This window comes from Scyliorhinus canicula, chromosome 20, assembly GCF_902713615.1.
Source record: "Scyliorhinus canicula chromosome 20, sScyCan1.1, whole genome shotgun sequence".
Taxonomy (NCBI): Eukaryota; Metazoa; Chordata; class Chondrichthyes; order Carcharhiniformes; family Scyliorhinidae; genus Scyliorhinus; species Scyliorhinus canicula.
In genome coordinates, this window is record NC_052165.1 from 45,407,255 (window position 1) to 45,422,892 (window position 15,638).

The following is a 15,638-nucleotide window of genomic DNA, read 5'->3' on the forward strand; positions in this document are numbered from 1 at the left end:
CCCTCCAACCAGAGGTAACTTACATGCCCATAGAAAATCCAGAATGAACCTGTTTATCCTCCCAAAAAAGACTTGGGCACAAAAATCAGGAGACTCTGAAAGACAAACACAAACTTTGGTAAGGCCGTCGTCTTCACTGTCTGGACCCTCCCTGCCAATGAAAGTGGAAGAACACCCCACCTCATGAAGACCTCCTTCATCTCCTCTACCAAATTAGTACAAGATTCAACTTCAACAGAATTAACAATAGAGTAGGTAATATGAACAAAAATATACTTAACAGTGCAAAAAAAAAAAAAAAAAATCCCTCCCTCCCACTGAATAAAATTTCCCCAGTCCAATTCACAGGCGAACGCGCTCAATATCCAAACTCCCCCAGTCCATGGTCCCTTAAAAAGTTACTTGCCTCCTCCGGCGTATCAAAGTAGTACTCTTTTACCCCACGCGTGACCCACAGGTGAGCAGGGTACATTATCCCAAACAGCACCCTGTTCCTGAATAGGGCTGCCATGACCCTATTAAAACCCAGCCATTCACTTGGCCAGCTCTGCTCCCAATTCCTGGTAAATATGAACCGTATGGCCTTCCCACGTGCATTCCAGGGTCTTCTTCACCCATATCAGAATCTTCTCCTTGTCGAGGTATCAGTGTAGTCTCACGATGATTGCCCACGGCAGCTCCCCCGTTCTCAGTTTCCTCCTCAACAGCCGGGATACGAATTGTGGCCAGTGAATATAGATTATGATGGGACCAAAGACAAAAGGTTTCGGTCTTTGCAGTATTTGGTTGGAAATTTATTTTTGTGCAATTTTTGATGTTGGAGAAGCAGTGTGAGCAGAGGCAGTGGAGGGGTCTAGAAAAGTGATGGTGAGATAGAGCTGAGATATCAATGCATGTATGGAATCATATGTATTTGGATAATTTGCCTTGGAGTGGAATGTAGATGGAAAAACCAAAGGGCTCCAAAGATAGTAGCTCCAGAGCGAGTGGAAAGAAAATCAATCGCAGGTCACTTTCCAACTACAATTCCAGTGGAAAAGAATGAAACTAAACGAGGGCAGTTCCACCCAGTTGGATGATGGAAGAGAGACGTTGGAGGAGGATTATGTTGTCAGCTGTGTCGAAGACTGCAGATCATTCGAGAAGAATGAAGAGGGTTAGTTGTTTGTCAAAGCCACCGGGGATATCATTTGGGATTTTGCTAAGAGCCATTTCAGAACTGTTGTCGGGCTGGATATCTGATTCAAAATGGAATTGTACATTGGATGGGCATGGATTTGGGAGGTGACAAGATGTGCAAGGACTTTGAAGAGAAAAGGGAAGTTTGAGATGGGGCAAAGACCGGTCACGGTAAGTTCTTGAGAAGAGTTAATACTGGCAGATTTGAAGTGAAGAATACTTAAGCATAAACAAAAAACAATATCAGTGAATGTGGTGGCTGATCACTGACACCCCCCCCCCCCCCCCCCCCCAATTCTGAAGAGAATATTGTGAAGGGTTTGAGAAATGTTTTATGTCTTTTGAAACTGTCAAGCTCAGTTTGTGCTTTATTAACTTGAATTAAGCGCATGGATTAGGAGAAAGATTTTCCTTTTCTGTCAACCTCTTTTTGAGACCTCTAAATTTTGTCCATAGGGGCAGACAGCTTTTGATGTAGCTGATGAAGACATTCTTGGGTACTTAGAAGAGCTGCAAAAAAGGCAGAATATGGTAAGTATCTGGCCCCTATTGCAAATCAATGTTTTTATTTATGGCTCTTGACAGGAGATGAATTAGTTCAAAAATAATTATTGTAATTGGAGTATTCATACAAAAACATATAAAGTTTTATGCTGAGTAAATAAAGATGGAAAAAACTCTCCGGTCATAATATTAAAGCTGCCTTACATGGAAACAGAGACAATAGGAGGAGGCCATTCATTATGATCATGGCGGATATAGAATCATAGATTCCTTACAGTGCAGAAGGAGGCCCATTGAGTCTACACCAACCCTTTGAAAGAGCACCCCACCCAACCTTTGGACACTATGGGAAGTTCAGAATGGCTAATCCACCTAACATCACATCTTTGGGTTGTGGGAGGAAACCGGATGATCTGAAGGAAACCAACACAAACACGGGGAGAGCATGCAAACTCCACACAGCCACCCAAGGCCGGAATTGAACCCAGGTCCCTGGCACTGAGGCAGCAGTGCTACCACTGTGTCACCGTGCCGCTCTTGATCTTCCAATTCAATTGCCTAATTCCACTTTCCCCCATATCCTTTGATCCCTTTTGTCCCAAGACCTATATCTAACTGCTTCTTGAAAACTACTTTCTATGGTAACAAATTTCACAGACCCGCCACTCTCTGGTGAAGAAATTTCTCCTCCTCTCGGTCCTGAATCATCTACTTCGTATCCTGAGTGTGACCCCTGATTTTGGACACACCTATCATCGGGAACATCCTTCCTGCAGCTACCCTGTTTAGTCCTGTTCGCAATTTTATAGGTTTTGAGATCCCCCTCATTCTTCTGAACTCCAGCGAATACAAACCGAACCGATTCAATCTCTCTTCATAAGTCAGTCCCGCGATTCCAGGAATCAGTCTGGTAAATCTTGCTGCACTCCCTCTAGAGCAAGAACATCCTACCTCTGATAAGGAGACCAAAACTGCTCACACTGTTACAGGTGTGGCATCACTAAGGCCCTGTATAATTGCAGTAAGATGAACTCGAGCAGTACATTCCAGTAGAACTCTTGAGTACTTGTCGTTTAAATCAGAATTGACATCTTTATGGAAATTGCACTTTCACAACCATGGAAGACACACACACAGCCCCTTTTAGCCTTTTGTTGGTTTTCAGTATGTTTTGGAGTGGCAAATGTTGTTTCGAACAACTATCATTGTGCACAACTAAATATTGCTTTTTTAATATTCTATGCAAGGAAAATCTGTTTGAAATTCCTCTGTGTGGAATCTCTGTCTGCATATAATTAGTTCAAAAAAACCTGACTGCTGCCATGTAAAATTCTGCATATTGATCAATGGTTCTGCTACCAGTAAGTTCTTATTTTGCCTGTTGCTATCCCCTGGTGACACTGTTCACAAGCACTGAGTACATTTTCACATCAATGAAACCTGTGGCATCCAACTTTACCTCTGGTCAGTCATCAAGTCTGCATTTTTTTCTTCCACCTCCAGAAAATGGTTTTCCTCTCATTTACTAAAGTCCTTAACCCATTGCTTCACAGGAATTTGCTTATCACTTTGCCAGAGTCCTCTCTTCTTTTCCCTCCTCCTTTCACAACCTAAATTGGTTTCACTCTGCGGCTTCCAATAGCACGTGTCCTTGCTGTGTTACATTAGCTCTTTCCCCATGATGTTACATTTTTTGGATTGCCCTGTGATCTTGTTTCATTTAAGTAAACCTCTCGAGCTAGCTGTTCCAACTTTTCTCACCATCTACCCTTCAACTCGGCATTAACATTCTTTGGAACTCTGTCAAAGAAAAATAATTGCTAGCGTTTAATTCGGGGGAAGTGATGGGGTTGTCATCATCAAATATTATCACTGGAACAATAATTCACTGGACTAGTCATCCAGAAACCCAGAGTAATGCTCTCGAGACCTGGGTTCGAACCCCACCACAACTGGTGGTGAAATTTGAATTCATTAAAAATAAATCTAGAATTCAAGGCCTAATGATGACATAAAAACCCACCTGGTGCACTATTGTCGTTTAGGAAACTAAATCTGCCATTTTTACCTGGCCTGGCCGACATGCAACTCCAGACACCCAGCATGACTCTGAGACAACCTTCTGAAATAGTTTAGCAAGCCAATTATTTCAAGGCAAGTAGATATGGGCAATAAATGCTGGACCAGTTAGCGATGACCACATCCCATGAATGAATACAAAATATATACTTTGCAGCAAATATGAATTAAAATTGACTGTAGGTATTGATTTTGAGACCCCTTTGCCACTGTTTGGGGAGAGGCCAATACATAAAACTGCCTAATCCATGTGTTTGCTCAGAGTCAAGAGAGCAGAAGCAAGTTGTTTGCTACATGAACCAGTTAGAAAACAGATGCATACTGTTAGCCACTTGAGTTCCAGAGAAATTGATGTTTGATCTGTTGAGTCCCAACAATTATCCATCAGATTGGTACAAGCCAGAAGCTGTCTGTGTTCTTCAAGTCTTTACGGTGATGTTTGCCATGAAAAAAGAAAATTGAATTTTCATTCTAGACTCGGTCCATACCTTCAACAGCTCTTTTTGCTGAAAACAATGTTACTTCTTGAGGTATAAAATGAAATATCCCAGCAACAAATGCATACATCATTGAGACATGGTCTTTCTAACTCAGATGCGCTGTTTCCTAAAATGTGGTTTAAGCATACAGTGTGCAATGTCTTTGAGGATCCTTTATCAAAATGCAATTGGTTCCCAGAGATTGGAGAACGGATGGTTACTCAATTTCAGTCAATTGCTTTTTCTGAAATTAAAAAATAATATATGCCATAGCATAAAGCAGCATTTTGGGATCAGAATTTTAAATATTTTCTGTTTTCCATGTATAGTTTAATTTATTCAAGTTTTCAAACATGCAAGAAAATATTGCACAAAGTTGAAACTGTCCAAAACCTTGAATTTGCAAACTTGAAAACTCCTGAATTTGTTAGGCTACTTAAATTGCTCAGCTTCAGGTTGGTTGGGGTAACAGAGCCCTTCGCCTAATTTAAGCTAATTTCTCGAATGTCAAATTTATTAATTTCCTTTTGTAGCCCCTATTGGTTCAATTTAAATTAGTCCAAAGAGCAAAGAAAAGTACAGCACAGGACCAGGCCTTCGGCCCTCCAAGCCCGTGCCGACCATGCTGCCCGTCTAAACTAAAATCTTCTACACTTCCTGGGTTCGTATCCCTCTATTCCCATCCCATTCATTTATTTGTCAAGAAGCCCCTTAAATGTCACTATCGTCCCTGCTTCCACCACCTCCTCTGGCAGCGAGTTCCAGGCACCCACTACCCTCTGTGTATAAAAAAAAAAGACTTGCCTCGTACATCTCCTCTAAACATTGCCCCATGCACCTTAAATCTATGCCCCCGAGTAATTGACTACTCTACCCTGGGGAAAAGCCTCTGACTATCCACTCTGTCTATGCCATTCATAATTTTGTAGACCTCTATCAGGTCGCCCCTCAACCCCCGGCGTTCCAGTGAGAGCTCCTCCATACCAGGCAACATCCTGGTAAAGCTCTTCTGCACCCTCTCTTAAAGCCTCCACATCCTTCTGGTAGTGTGGCGACCAGAATTGAACACTATACTCCAAGTGTGGCCTAACTAAGGTTCTATACAGCTGCAACATGACTTGCCAATTTTTGTACTCTACTGTTAGCAGTCTCAAAAAACTCTCCCCAACTGCCTGTTACACCTTCAAATCAAATAAATATGTTGCGTGCCTTCCTTAATTCTGCACTTCACCTGGTCAGTTCATGTGTGCTGAATGGAAATGCAATTGAGTGTCATAATGTGAAACCATTTTCAAATTGTACCTTGATTTTTTTTTTTTTACCCCCCAAAAGCTTTTTAGGGAGAAACAAGCAAATAAATCCCCATTGATCGAGTCAACGACAACAATGGATATCAACCAACAATTAAAACCCATCAAAAGGTAAGTAAAAGTGAGATTAACAATATGTTAACGATGATTGAATTGGGAAATCAAATTTTCTGTTTCCTATTTCTGCTGATGAACAAGGTTACTCATAATCTACAATCTGGTACCTTATTGAAATTTCTCCAACAGTAAAGAAACCCTGCTGAATGAACAAAAGATTCCAGTGCATATAGAGTCTCTGGAACAGGAGAAAGTGGATGAAGGAGAGGAAGGAAAGAAAGATGACTCTAGTTGTTCTAGTGAAGAGGAGGAAGAGGATGACACTGAGTCAGAAGCAGAGACAGGTAACCTCCGAGAAATATTCAGACTGTTACCCATAAATTCAACCATGGTTATAATAATTCGACCACCTCAAAGCCTGGAATAATGTCGAATAACTTTACCCTTTTCTGAAGGTTATTGTATTTTTTTGTCTAACATTGTTGAGTTTTTGTTGTTGCAATGCGAATGCTACGACTACCTTGGGTAGCTATTTATTTTGAGAGTTTTTTTTAGTTTACTTGGTTAACAAGTACAATTTTCTTCCAGAAAAAAGCAAACCTACAGCAACTGTAAATAGTGTAAACCGTATCAACTGTGAAAGTATACAGTCTGCTGCAGTGGCCCCATCAACTATACCCACAAATCCAGTTGCACCAACATCTCCAGTGAAAAAGGTATGGAATAATTTAAACTTTAAAAGATAGCAGTAGGTGGACTAGTAATCTTGGCAGCAGATGTTTGGACACTTGACCATTGGATTTAGATCTCTCTCTTAACTGATAAATCAGAACAATTTATTGTTGGGTTAGTTTAATATTAGCTGGTTTGCTGTACCGTGCAGCAAATGCAAGCTTATATCTGAGGAGAAAGATGAAAAATGAAATGAAAATGAAAATCGCTTATTGTCAGAAGTAGGCTTCAATGAAGTTACTGTGAAAAGCCCCTAGTCGCCACATTCCGGCGCCTGTTTGGGGAGGCTGATACGGGAATCGAACCGTGCTGCTGGCCTGCCTTGGTCTGCTTTCAAAGCCAGTGATTTAGGCTTGTGCTAAACAGCCCCAACTTGTACTAAACAGCCCCAACCGCTGTCCTTTGGCCTGTCCTAAATAGCTCTGTGTGCAACCTACCTGCAGCTGTTGAATGATATAGTAATCTTGGTCGTATTTAAATTGTTCAGTCTTTCATTCTACCTTCCTAGAGAGAGAGTGACAGCATTGAGTAGAGAAAGTGAAGATTAAGCTTGAGAGATCAAAACATATATTTGTTGCAGTTGGCAGATTAAACTGCAAAGACTGGTAATGAGCATGTCAAATGAATAGATTACTCAAGTGAAAATCAGGCACAGTCCCTTTAAGACTGCATCACAACTGTCCCAGGCTAGTCCAAGAATAATAGTAATAATAGCTTGTTGTCACAAGTAGGCTTCAATGAAGTTGCTGTGAAAAGCCCGGAGTTGCCACATTCCGGCGCCTATTCGGGGAGGCTGGTACGGGAATTGAACCCACGCTGCTGCCTTGTTCTGCATTACAAGCCTCCTGTTTAGCCCACTGTGCTAAACCAGCCCCCTCCAATCCTTTTAAACAATCCTTTGTAGTGAGAAATTACAACAAGGTTACAATACATACACAAAAATCCCCCAATACTTAAGCTCAGAGAAGGGAAGAAATTTTCTAAGCACGAGAAAAACGTTTGAATGCGGTTACTCCAGCATTCTTCTTTAATTATTCATCATTTGAGAGTTGTGGCTTGAAAGATAGAACATAGAATATTAAAGCGCAGTACAGGCCCTTCGGCCCTCGATGTTGCACCGACCTGTGAAACCATTCAAAAGCCCATTTACACTATTCCCTTATCATCCATATGTTTATCCAATGACTATTTAAATGCCCTTAATGTTGGCGAGTCCATTACTGTTGCAGGCAGGGCATTCCAAACCCTTACTACTCTCTGAATAAGGAACCTACCTCTGACATGTCCTGTATCTATCTCCCCTCAATTTAAAGCTATGTCCCCTCATCATCACCATCTGAGGAAAAAGACTCTCACTGTCCATCCTATCTAATCCTCTGATCATCTTGTATGCCTCAATTAAGTCACCTCTTAACCTTCTCTCTAACGAAAACAGCCTCAAGTCCCTCAACCTTTCCTCATAAGATCTTCCCTCCATACCAGGCAACATCCTGGTGAATCTTCTCTACACCCTTTCCAATGCTTCCACATCCTTCCTATAATGCAGTGACCAGAACTGCACACAATACTCCAAATGGGCCGTACCAAAGTTGTGTATAATTGTGCAGTTCAGAGAAGGTTGACGCGACTGATTCCTGGGATGAAGGGTTTATGTAAATAGGAAATCTTGGACATACTGGGCCTGTATTCACTGGAGTTTTTAAGGTTGAGAGGTGATCTTATTGAAACACAAGTTTCTGAGGGGACTTGACAGGGTGGATGGGAAAGATGAGAATGATGCGACACAGTTTAAAAATTAGGAGTCTCCCCGAGGAGAAATATTTTCTCTGGAGTGCTGTGAGTAGTGGAATTAACTTTCCCAGAGAGCAGCAGGTGGCAACGTCATTAAATATTTTTAAAGCCGAGTTAGAAACCGATTCTTAACTGACAAAGGAGTCAAAGGTTATGGGGGTGGACAGGAAAGTAGACTGCAGGCCACAATCAGACCAGCCATGATGTTATTAAATGGTGGAGCAGATTCAAAGGGCTAAATGGCCTACTCCTGTTCCCAACTCATACAATTTTTTATACATATATGCATTGCACAATCTCTGCCCACTCAACTGGAAAAAAAAACATGTTCAGTAGCACAAACAGCTTCGATACCTGAAATTATTATCCAGTGAGCAAAATGTTGCAATACATTGATTCCAACTTAAGAAATTCAGAAAAGTTGACAGCACCAGGTACGGTCAGTATTTTCCTCCTTAAATTTCAATGTTTAACAACATTGATTGAAGTTGGATTAGTTTTTAATTTCAATTTTCAAATTAGATTTTAAGCTGTTTAAAAGGTCATTGAATGCATATAATTTATATAAACAAATCCACCTATCTTTTCTACCCAAGTATAATTTCCTCAGATTTTGTTTAGATGAAGATTATTTGTGAATTTCAAGCACCTCCATAGTTGAGCTTACTTACAGAAAGCACACCAAGGCGATTCAGCAATTTTAGGAAATAAAGTATTTCAGAAACTTTTTTTTTTCTGGATTGTTCTGGGGGTTTTTTTTTTAGAAATGTTTTTTTATTGAGTTTTCATAATTTATATCCAACAAATTCTAAATTATGCATTATCAGAAAAAACACACATCTTTACAAGCAAGCATCTTCATAACAACTGTAGGGTCGTGACCCCCCCCCCCAACCTGCATACATATTTTATGTTCCCAATATGGGCGAGACACACATTTACAGCCATTTATACACAACTTCGTTTGTGCTTTGCTTGCCATTGGACCAGTCCCTTGCTGCTTTGTCCCTCTTCCTCGTATCTAGTTTGGTTTGGTTTGCCTTCACCATCGCTGCCCGTTACCCCCAGCCTCCCCACCTTGCTCAGCTGGTTGCTGGCTAAGGGTCTTGAAACAAATTGGTGAATGGCTTCCATGTCCGACGGAAGCCTTCTTTCGATCTGCAGATGGTGAATTTTATTTTCTCAAGCCTGGGAAATTCCGCCAGGTCGGACAGCCAGTCTGCAGTCTTAGGTGGTGTTGCAAACCGCCAGCCACGCAGGATTCTCCAGGAGGTGATCAAGGGATTTCTGCTTCTCTGGGTTGGGCTTTGAGAGAGATGACATCTGTACAAGCCAGATGGTTGCACCTAAACAGAGCCGGAACCGAGTTCCTTGTAGGGTGTTTTGCTAGTGCTATAGAGATTTTAAACAAACTCAGTCAAGGTGTGGAATCAGGAGATTATTAGAGAGTAATACCAAGGTGCACAAATTACCAGGAGAGACAGATAGCACTGAAATAGAGAATAGTAAGTTAATAGATGGAGTCGGAGTTTATAAATCAGGGTTAGGGGCCTCACGGTAGCATGGTGGTTAGCATCAATGCTTCACAGCTCCAGGGTCCCAGGTTCGATTCCCGGCTGGGTCACTGTCTGTGTGGAGTCTGCACATCCTCCCCGTGTGTGCGTGGGTTTCCTCCGGGTGCTCCGGTTTCCTCCCACAGTCCAAAAGATGTGCGGGTTAGGTGGATTGGCCATGCTAAATTGCCCGTAGTGTAAGGTTAATGGGGGGGATTGTTGGGTTACGGGTATCCGGGTTACGTGGGTTTAAGTAGGGTGATCATTGCTCGGCACAACATCGAGGGCCGAAGGGCCTGTTCTGTGCTGTACTGTTCTATTCTATACTGCATACATGAGAATAGATGCAGTGCAGCAAATAAAATTGGTGTTGCAGGTGCAGATTGTCAAGCGGAAGCATGATGTTGTGATAAGACTGAAGGAAGGGAGAACTGGGTGTTAAATATTCCTGGATACGTGTACAGGGAAGATAGGGCAAGAAGAAAAAGAGGAATGGCACTGTTGGTTGAAGAAAGCATTACAGTGCTGGAAGAAAAGATGTCCCAGAGGGTTCGAGGGCAGAATCCATTTGCCTGTAGCTGAGGAACAAAAAGGGTGTAATTACAGTGTAGTTTATAGGCCACCAATTATTGGGAACGATATAGAGCATAAAATCTGAAGGGAAATTACGGAGAGGTGCAAACATTTTAAGAATACTTCGAATGGAGGACTTTAATTACCGGATCATAGACTGGGATAGCAGTGTTGTAAAGGGCGGAGAGAGATCGAAGTTCCGAGATTGTGTTCGGAAGAATTTTCGACAGCAGTATTGTTATGATCCCAGATGAGAACCCAACTATTCTCAATTTATAAAACTGAGAGGAAAGGAGACTGTGCCAGAGGAGTGATGACACTGTCTTCCACAAACACATTAATCGTAAAGGGTGATAAAATGAGAAGTATGTTCGATTAGGGACCAAAAAGGGAATTTATACATGGAGGCGGAGGTGTTAAATGAATCCATCTTTATCAAGGCGGTAGATGCTGTCCAATAGATGGTGACAGACGAGGAAATTCTGTCATCAGAAGAGTTCAAAATTGATGAGGAGAGGAGGTTATGGATAAGGCCTCAGTACTTAAGGCACTGGGACCGGATAAGGTGTATCCAAGGATATGGAAGGAAGTGAGTGTGGAAATTACCAAGACACTGGCCATAATGTTCAGCTAGATTCTGGGGTGGTACCAGAAGATTGGGGAATTGCAAACATTATGCCCTGTTTGAATAAAGGTTGTACGGTTAAGCTCAGCAATTATAGATCAGTCGGTTTAATTTCTGTGGTGGGGATAATTCCAGAAACATTTATTTGGGATAGAGTTAATAGTCATGTGAAAAATAATGTGTTTATTAGGACCAGCCAGTGTGGATGCTAAAGTGAAATTGTGCTTCAGTAACTTTTGCTGTAGTTTTTATTTTGATAAGGTAACCGAGAGGGTTGATGAGAGTAAAGATGTTGATATGGTGTGCATGGACTTCTGAATGACATTGTGACATTCAAAATAACAGACTTGAGAGAAAAGCTATAGCTCGTGCAATAAAAGGGATAGTTGCAACATCGATATCATTGGCTGAGTAATAGGAAACAGAGAGTAATGATTAATGGATATTTTTTGATGGAGGAAGGTTTGTAGTTGTGTTCTTCAGGGATCGCTGTTGGGGCCCTTGTTTTTACTGAGTGTAAATAATATATCTATACATTTATATCTGGATCTTGGTGTATGGGGACAATTTAAAGTTTACGAATGACACAATGGAAGCATTGTAAACTATGAGGACAGGTAGAATTTCAGAATGACACAGACAAGTTGATGGGGTAGACAAGTGGCAGATGAAGTTCAATGCAAAGAAATGTGAGGTGATTCATTTTGTGAGGAAGAACATGGAGAAACAGTGTAAAATAAAGATTGTAGCTCTAAAGGGTGCGGAGGAGGACAGGGATCTGGGCATATATGTGCATAACTAATTGAAGGTGTCAGGACAGGTGGAGACAGCAGTTAACCAAGCATATAATATCCTTGGGGAATAGAGTACAAGAACAAGGATCTTATGCTGAGTTTGTATAGGACACTAGTTAGATGTCAACTGGGTTATTGTGTCCTGTTCTGGGCGCTATATTTCAGGAAGGATGTGAATATTTTGGGGAGGAAGTGCAGAAGAGGTTCACAAGGATGGTACCAGGGATGAGAACTTCAGTTGTTAAAATAGATTGGATAATCTGGGACTGTTCTCATTTGAAAGAAGATGTTCAAAACCAGGAGTGGATTGAACTGGGGTGGGCAGAAGAAGAAGTCTTACAACACCAAGTTAAAATCCAACAGGTTTGTTTTGTTTTGAATCACTAGCTTTTGGAGCGCAGCTCCTTCATCAGGTGAATGCGTACAGTATCCTTGGGGAATAGAGTACAAGAACAAGGAGCTTACGCTGAATTTGTATAGGGCACTAGTTAGACTTCAACTGGATTATTGTGTCCAGTTCTGGGCGCTATATTTCAGGAAGGATGTGAACATATTCACTTGATGAAGGAGCTGCGCTTCGAAAGCTAGTGATTTAAAACAAACCTTTTGGACTTTAACCTGGTGTTGTAAGACTTCTTGGACAGAGTAGATGGGGAGAAAGTTTCCTCTTGTAAAAGGATTGTGAATGAAAGGGCACAATTTTAAAAGAATTTGCAAATGCAAAAAGGTAGCAAATGCAATATGAAAATCTGTTTCACCCAATGAGTGGCTCAGGTCTGAAGTGCAGTGCCTGAAGGTGTGGTGTTGGCAAGTCAACAAGTCATTCAAGAGGGCATTATGTGCAGGGCTATGGGGAAAGGGCAGGAGAATGGCACAAAGTCAGAATGCTCATTCAGTGACAACTGGTGCAGACAGGGCAGGCCGAAAGCCCTCCTTTTACACTGGAACAATTCTGTGAATTTTGCATAGATATACCAGATGGAACTCGACTGAATATTGAAACGGCTGTGAACCACCGAAATGCCAAAGCATTCTCCATTGTATAAAATAAATTCTGAAGCATTTAAGCATGTAGTTGGTACTGCACATTGGTTCAGTTGGTACTGAAACTTGACTAGAATGAGTCTTATGTGAAATTTCACAAGTTGAAGTCTAATTCGGAGCAATGAGTTTTGTTGTCAGTTGGCCATGTTTTTAAAAAATGGTTTTACCCAAGCTCTTACTGTCAGAAGGAGGCCATTTGGCCCATCGAGTGCACGGGCCCTGGAAAGAGTACCCTACTTAAGGTCAAATAGTGTTCTGTACTGGAATGTGACCGTGGTCCTACAAGCATAGATAGCCAAGTCACTAATGAGCAAAGTTGCGTTTTAGAGAAAGCAGGTGACAAATAAAAATTAAGCAACAAAGCTTGACCAGTGAAGGGCAGGTTTAAGCAAGCGCTGACAATGTTTTGTTTTATATTGGAATGCCAGGCAATGCAGCTTAGGTTCACTCATCTGCAGATGTAGACTAAATAATGGAAAACTGGAATTTTCCACGTGAGTCACTAAAGGGAGACATTTTTTCTTTTTTAAGAGGTATGAAACAAACTATTTTGTCAGCCGCACTCACGCATCCTTACAGTTATCTCCTAAAGACATGTCACTTACCAGGCAGCTCTCAATAGAGTATTATGTATCGGCAATTGGTCTCGTAGTGGTTGTGAATGTGGTTGTGTCCAAGCCAGAAAATATACTATTGGTTATTGCAGAAAGTTTGATGGAAAAGTCGGATTATAAGGGCATAATGTGATGTAATGCATATTCTAGAAAAATTTGATTCAATATTCTGCATCCTGTTTCAGGCAAAGATAGTTTTTGGAAGACAGCCCACAACAGGTGAAACAAATTAGCTTTCTGTGCAGGTGTTGTACTTTGTTTTGAATGCTGATGTGTGACTGCTGCAGTTGGTTTGAGGTATTTAAGGGAAAAAAGGTGAGATCGACTTTCGTTGTTCTTGTATATAGGATTAACAATCTGACAATCTCTGATGCTAGACATGTGGGTAGCAAGCATGAAGTAAGCCCTCCAACATGTAATTTTGGACAATAGCAAGCCTAAAAATGAAGGGAATTTTGCATGCTTGTGTATTATGTAATTCTATCACAGCGCCTTTTAGAATATTAAACTTGATAGTAATGTTGCAGATTTATTATGAACTGGTCAGGTAGTAAGGAAATTACGTACACAGAGAACTTTCTAATACTGATTAGCGATCATATCTTGGCTCCGGTTAGGATTGAAAGAATTTTGGCATTCCCAGGAAACCCATAAGAGGCTGTAGTGTTCCAGTGTATTTTCTATTACCAAAAGTGCCCAGTGGATAAATGTGTTAGATTGTCAGATAGTTCAGATAGATGTTGAGCATTGTATGACACTGGGGAAAAGGAAGTTCTGGTGCCTCGTCGTATTTCTGACCAGAGATGTTTTTCAGAACATGCGAAGCAAGAAATGGACGCTGGTTGCACTGAAACGTCAGACCCATTCAAAGCTTTCCAAGATACTTGTTTGACATGCTAAGTCCTTGAATAGAGGCCCAACCAGTCCCCACCTACCATTGCCCTCTTCCGCCTGACTGAACTTATTTTCACATTGAACAATTTGCCTTTATCCCACTTCTTCTACCAAATAAAAGGTGCTTATATGCATAGGTCCTAGTGGGGGTTATGTGGAAGAATTTTTTGGTCCAGTTCTACTTGGACCACTTCCCCATCTCTCTTTTTCCCTGTACATTGATCACTATGTTAATGCTATTTCCTGCTCTTGTCCAGAACTGGAAAACTTAATCAACTTTGCTTTTTCAATTTCTACTGTTCTCTTGCCTTAACATGGACCATCTATAACACTTTCCTTTCATTCCTAAACTTCTTTTCTCCATATTTGAGGCTTGACTGTCATCTAATATTTGTTACAAGCCCATCGACTCTCTGCTCTGCCTCAACTACACTTCCTCACGTTGTCCCCTGTAAGAACTCCATTCCATTCCCTGTTTCGCTGTCTCCATTGTATCTGTACTGATGCAATATCTTTCCACAAGAGAGCTTCTGATATGTCTTCCTTTTAAAATCCAGCAATTTAATCCTCCAGTTGTGAAAAAGAATAATAGTCGACTCTTCATAGCCAATACTTTAACCCTCGCTCCACAGACCTGCTGGGTATTCCAGCATATTCTATTGCAGATTTCGAACATCCACAGTATTTTGTTTTATATTAAATGAATGGGTATTTTTCATATCTTTAGAAATGGAAAGCCATACAGTCCATTTTAGCTCAACTATCGGATAAGATTCTACAGTTTTCTCTCCCCTCCTTTCCTCCTTTACATCTGCAAATCTCTTCCTACGTTTAATGCATAGAAGAAACTGGTAGCATCAGCCCTGCATTTTCTTCTTGAAACTGTTCTCTCTTTGCTTTGTGTGGCTTGTCTGTGGCACTGAGCAATCCCTTTAAAATTATTGCACATCTGTGCGGCATTGAAGTTCTTGAGCATGTAACAAGCAGGGTGATAAAAGGGAACAAGTAGATGTAGTACACTTGGACTTCCAAAAGGTGTTCAGTTACGTGCCCCGTAGAAGGTTACTGCACAAAACAAAAGCTCATGGTGTTGCGGTGATATTATTATGGATAGAGGAATGACTAACAGAAAACAATGCATAGTTGGGTTATTTTCAGGTTGGAAAACTGTAACTGCTGGAATGCCACAGGGATCAGTGCTGGGGCCTCAACTATTTATGGGGTGGGCAGCACGGTAGCATGGTGGTTAGCATAAATGCTTCACAGCTCCAGGGTCCCAGGTTCGATTCCCGATTCACAGACGCACTGTCTGTGCGGAGTCTGCACGTCCTCCCCGTGTGTGCGTGGGTTTCCTCCGGGTGCTCCGGTTTCCTCCCACAGTCCAAAGATGTGCGGGTTAGGTGGATTGGC

The 15,638-nt window shown here is 41.4% G+C and overlaps 1 protein-coding gene across 1 annotated transcript in view; it reads left to right on the forward strand.

The window, feature by feature from the left end:
* LOC119955117 (protein phosphatase 1 regulatory subunit 12A-like) overlaps positions 1 to 15,638 on the forward strand; it is a 291,292-nt gene that overhangs the window by 154,726 nt on the left and 120,928 nt on the right. The window contains 4 exon segments of the mRNA XM_038781005.1: positions 1,636 to 1,710; positions 5,574 to 5,662; positions 5,798 to 5,952; positions 6,197 to 6,324. Coding sequence (XP_038636933.1) covers positions 1,636 to 1,710; positions 5,574 to 5,662; positions 5,798 to 5,952; positions 6,197 to 6,324 — 447 coding nt within the window.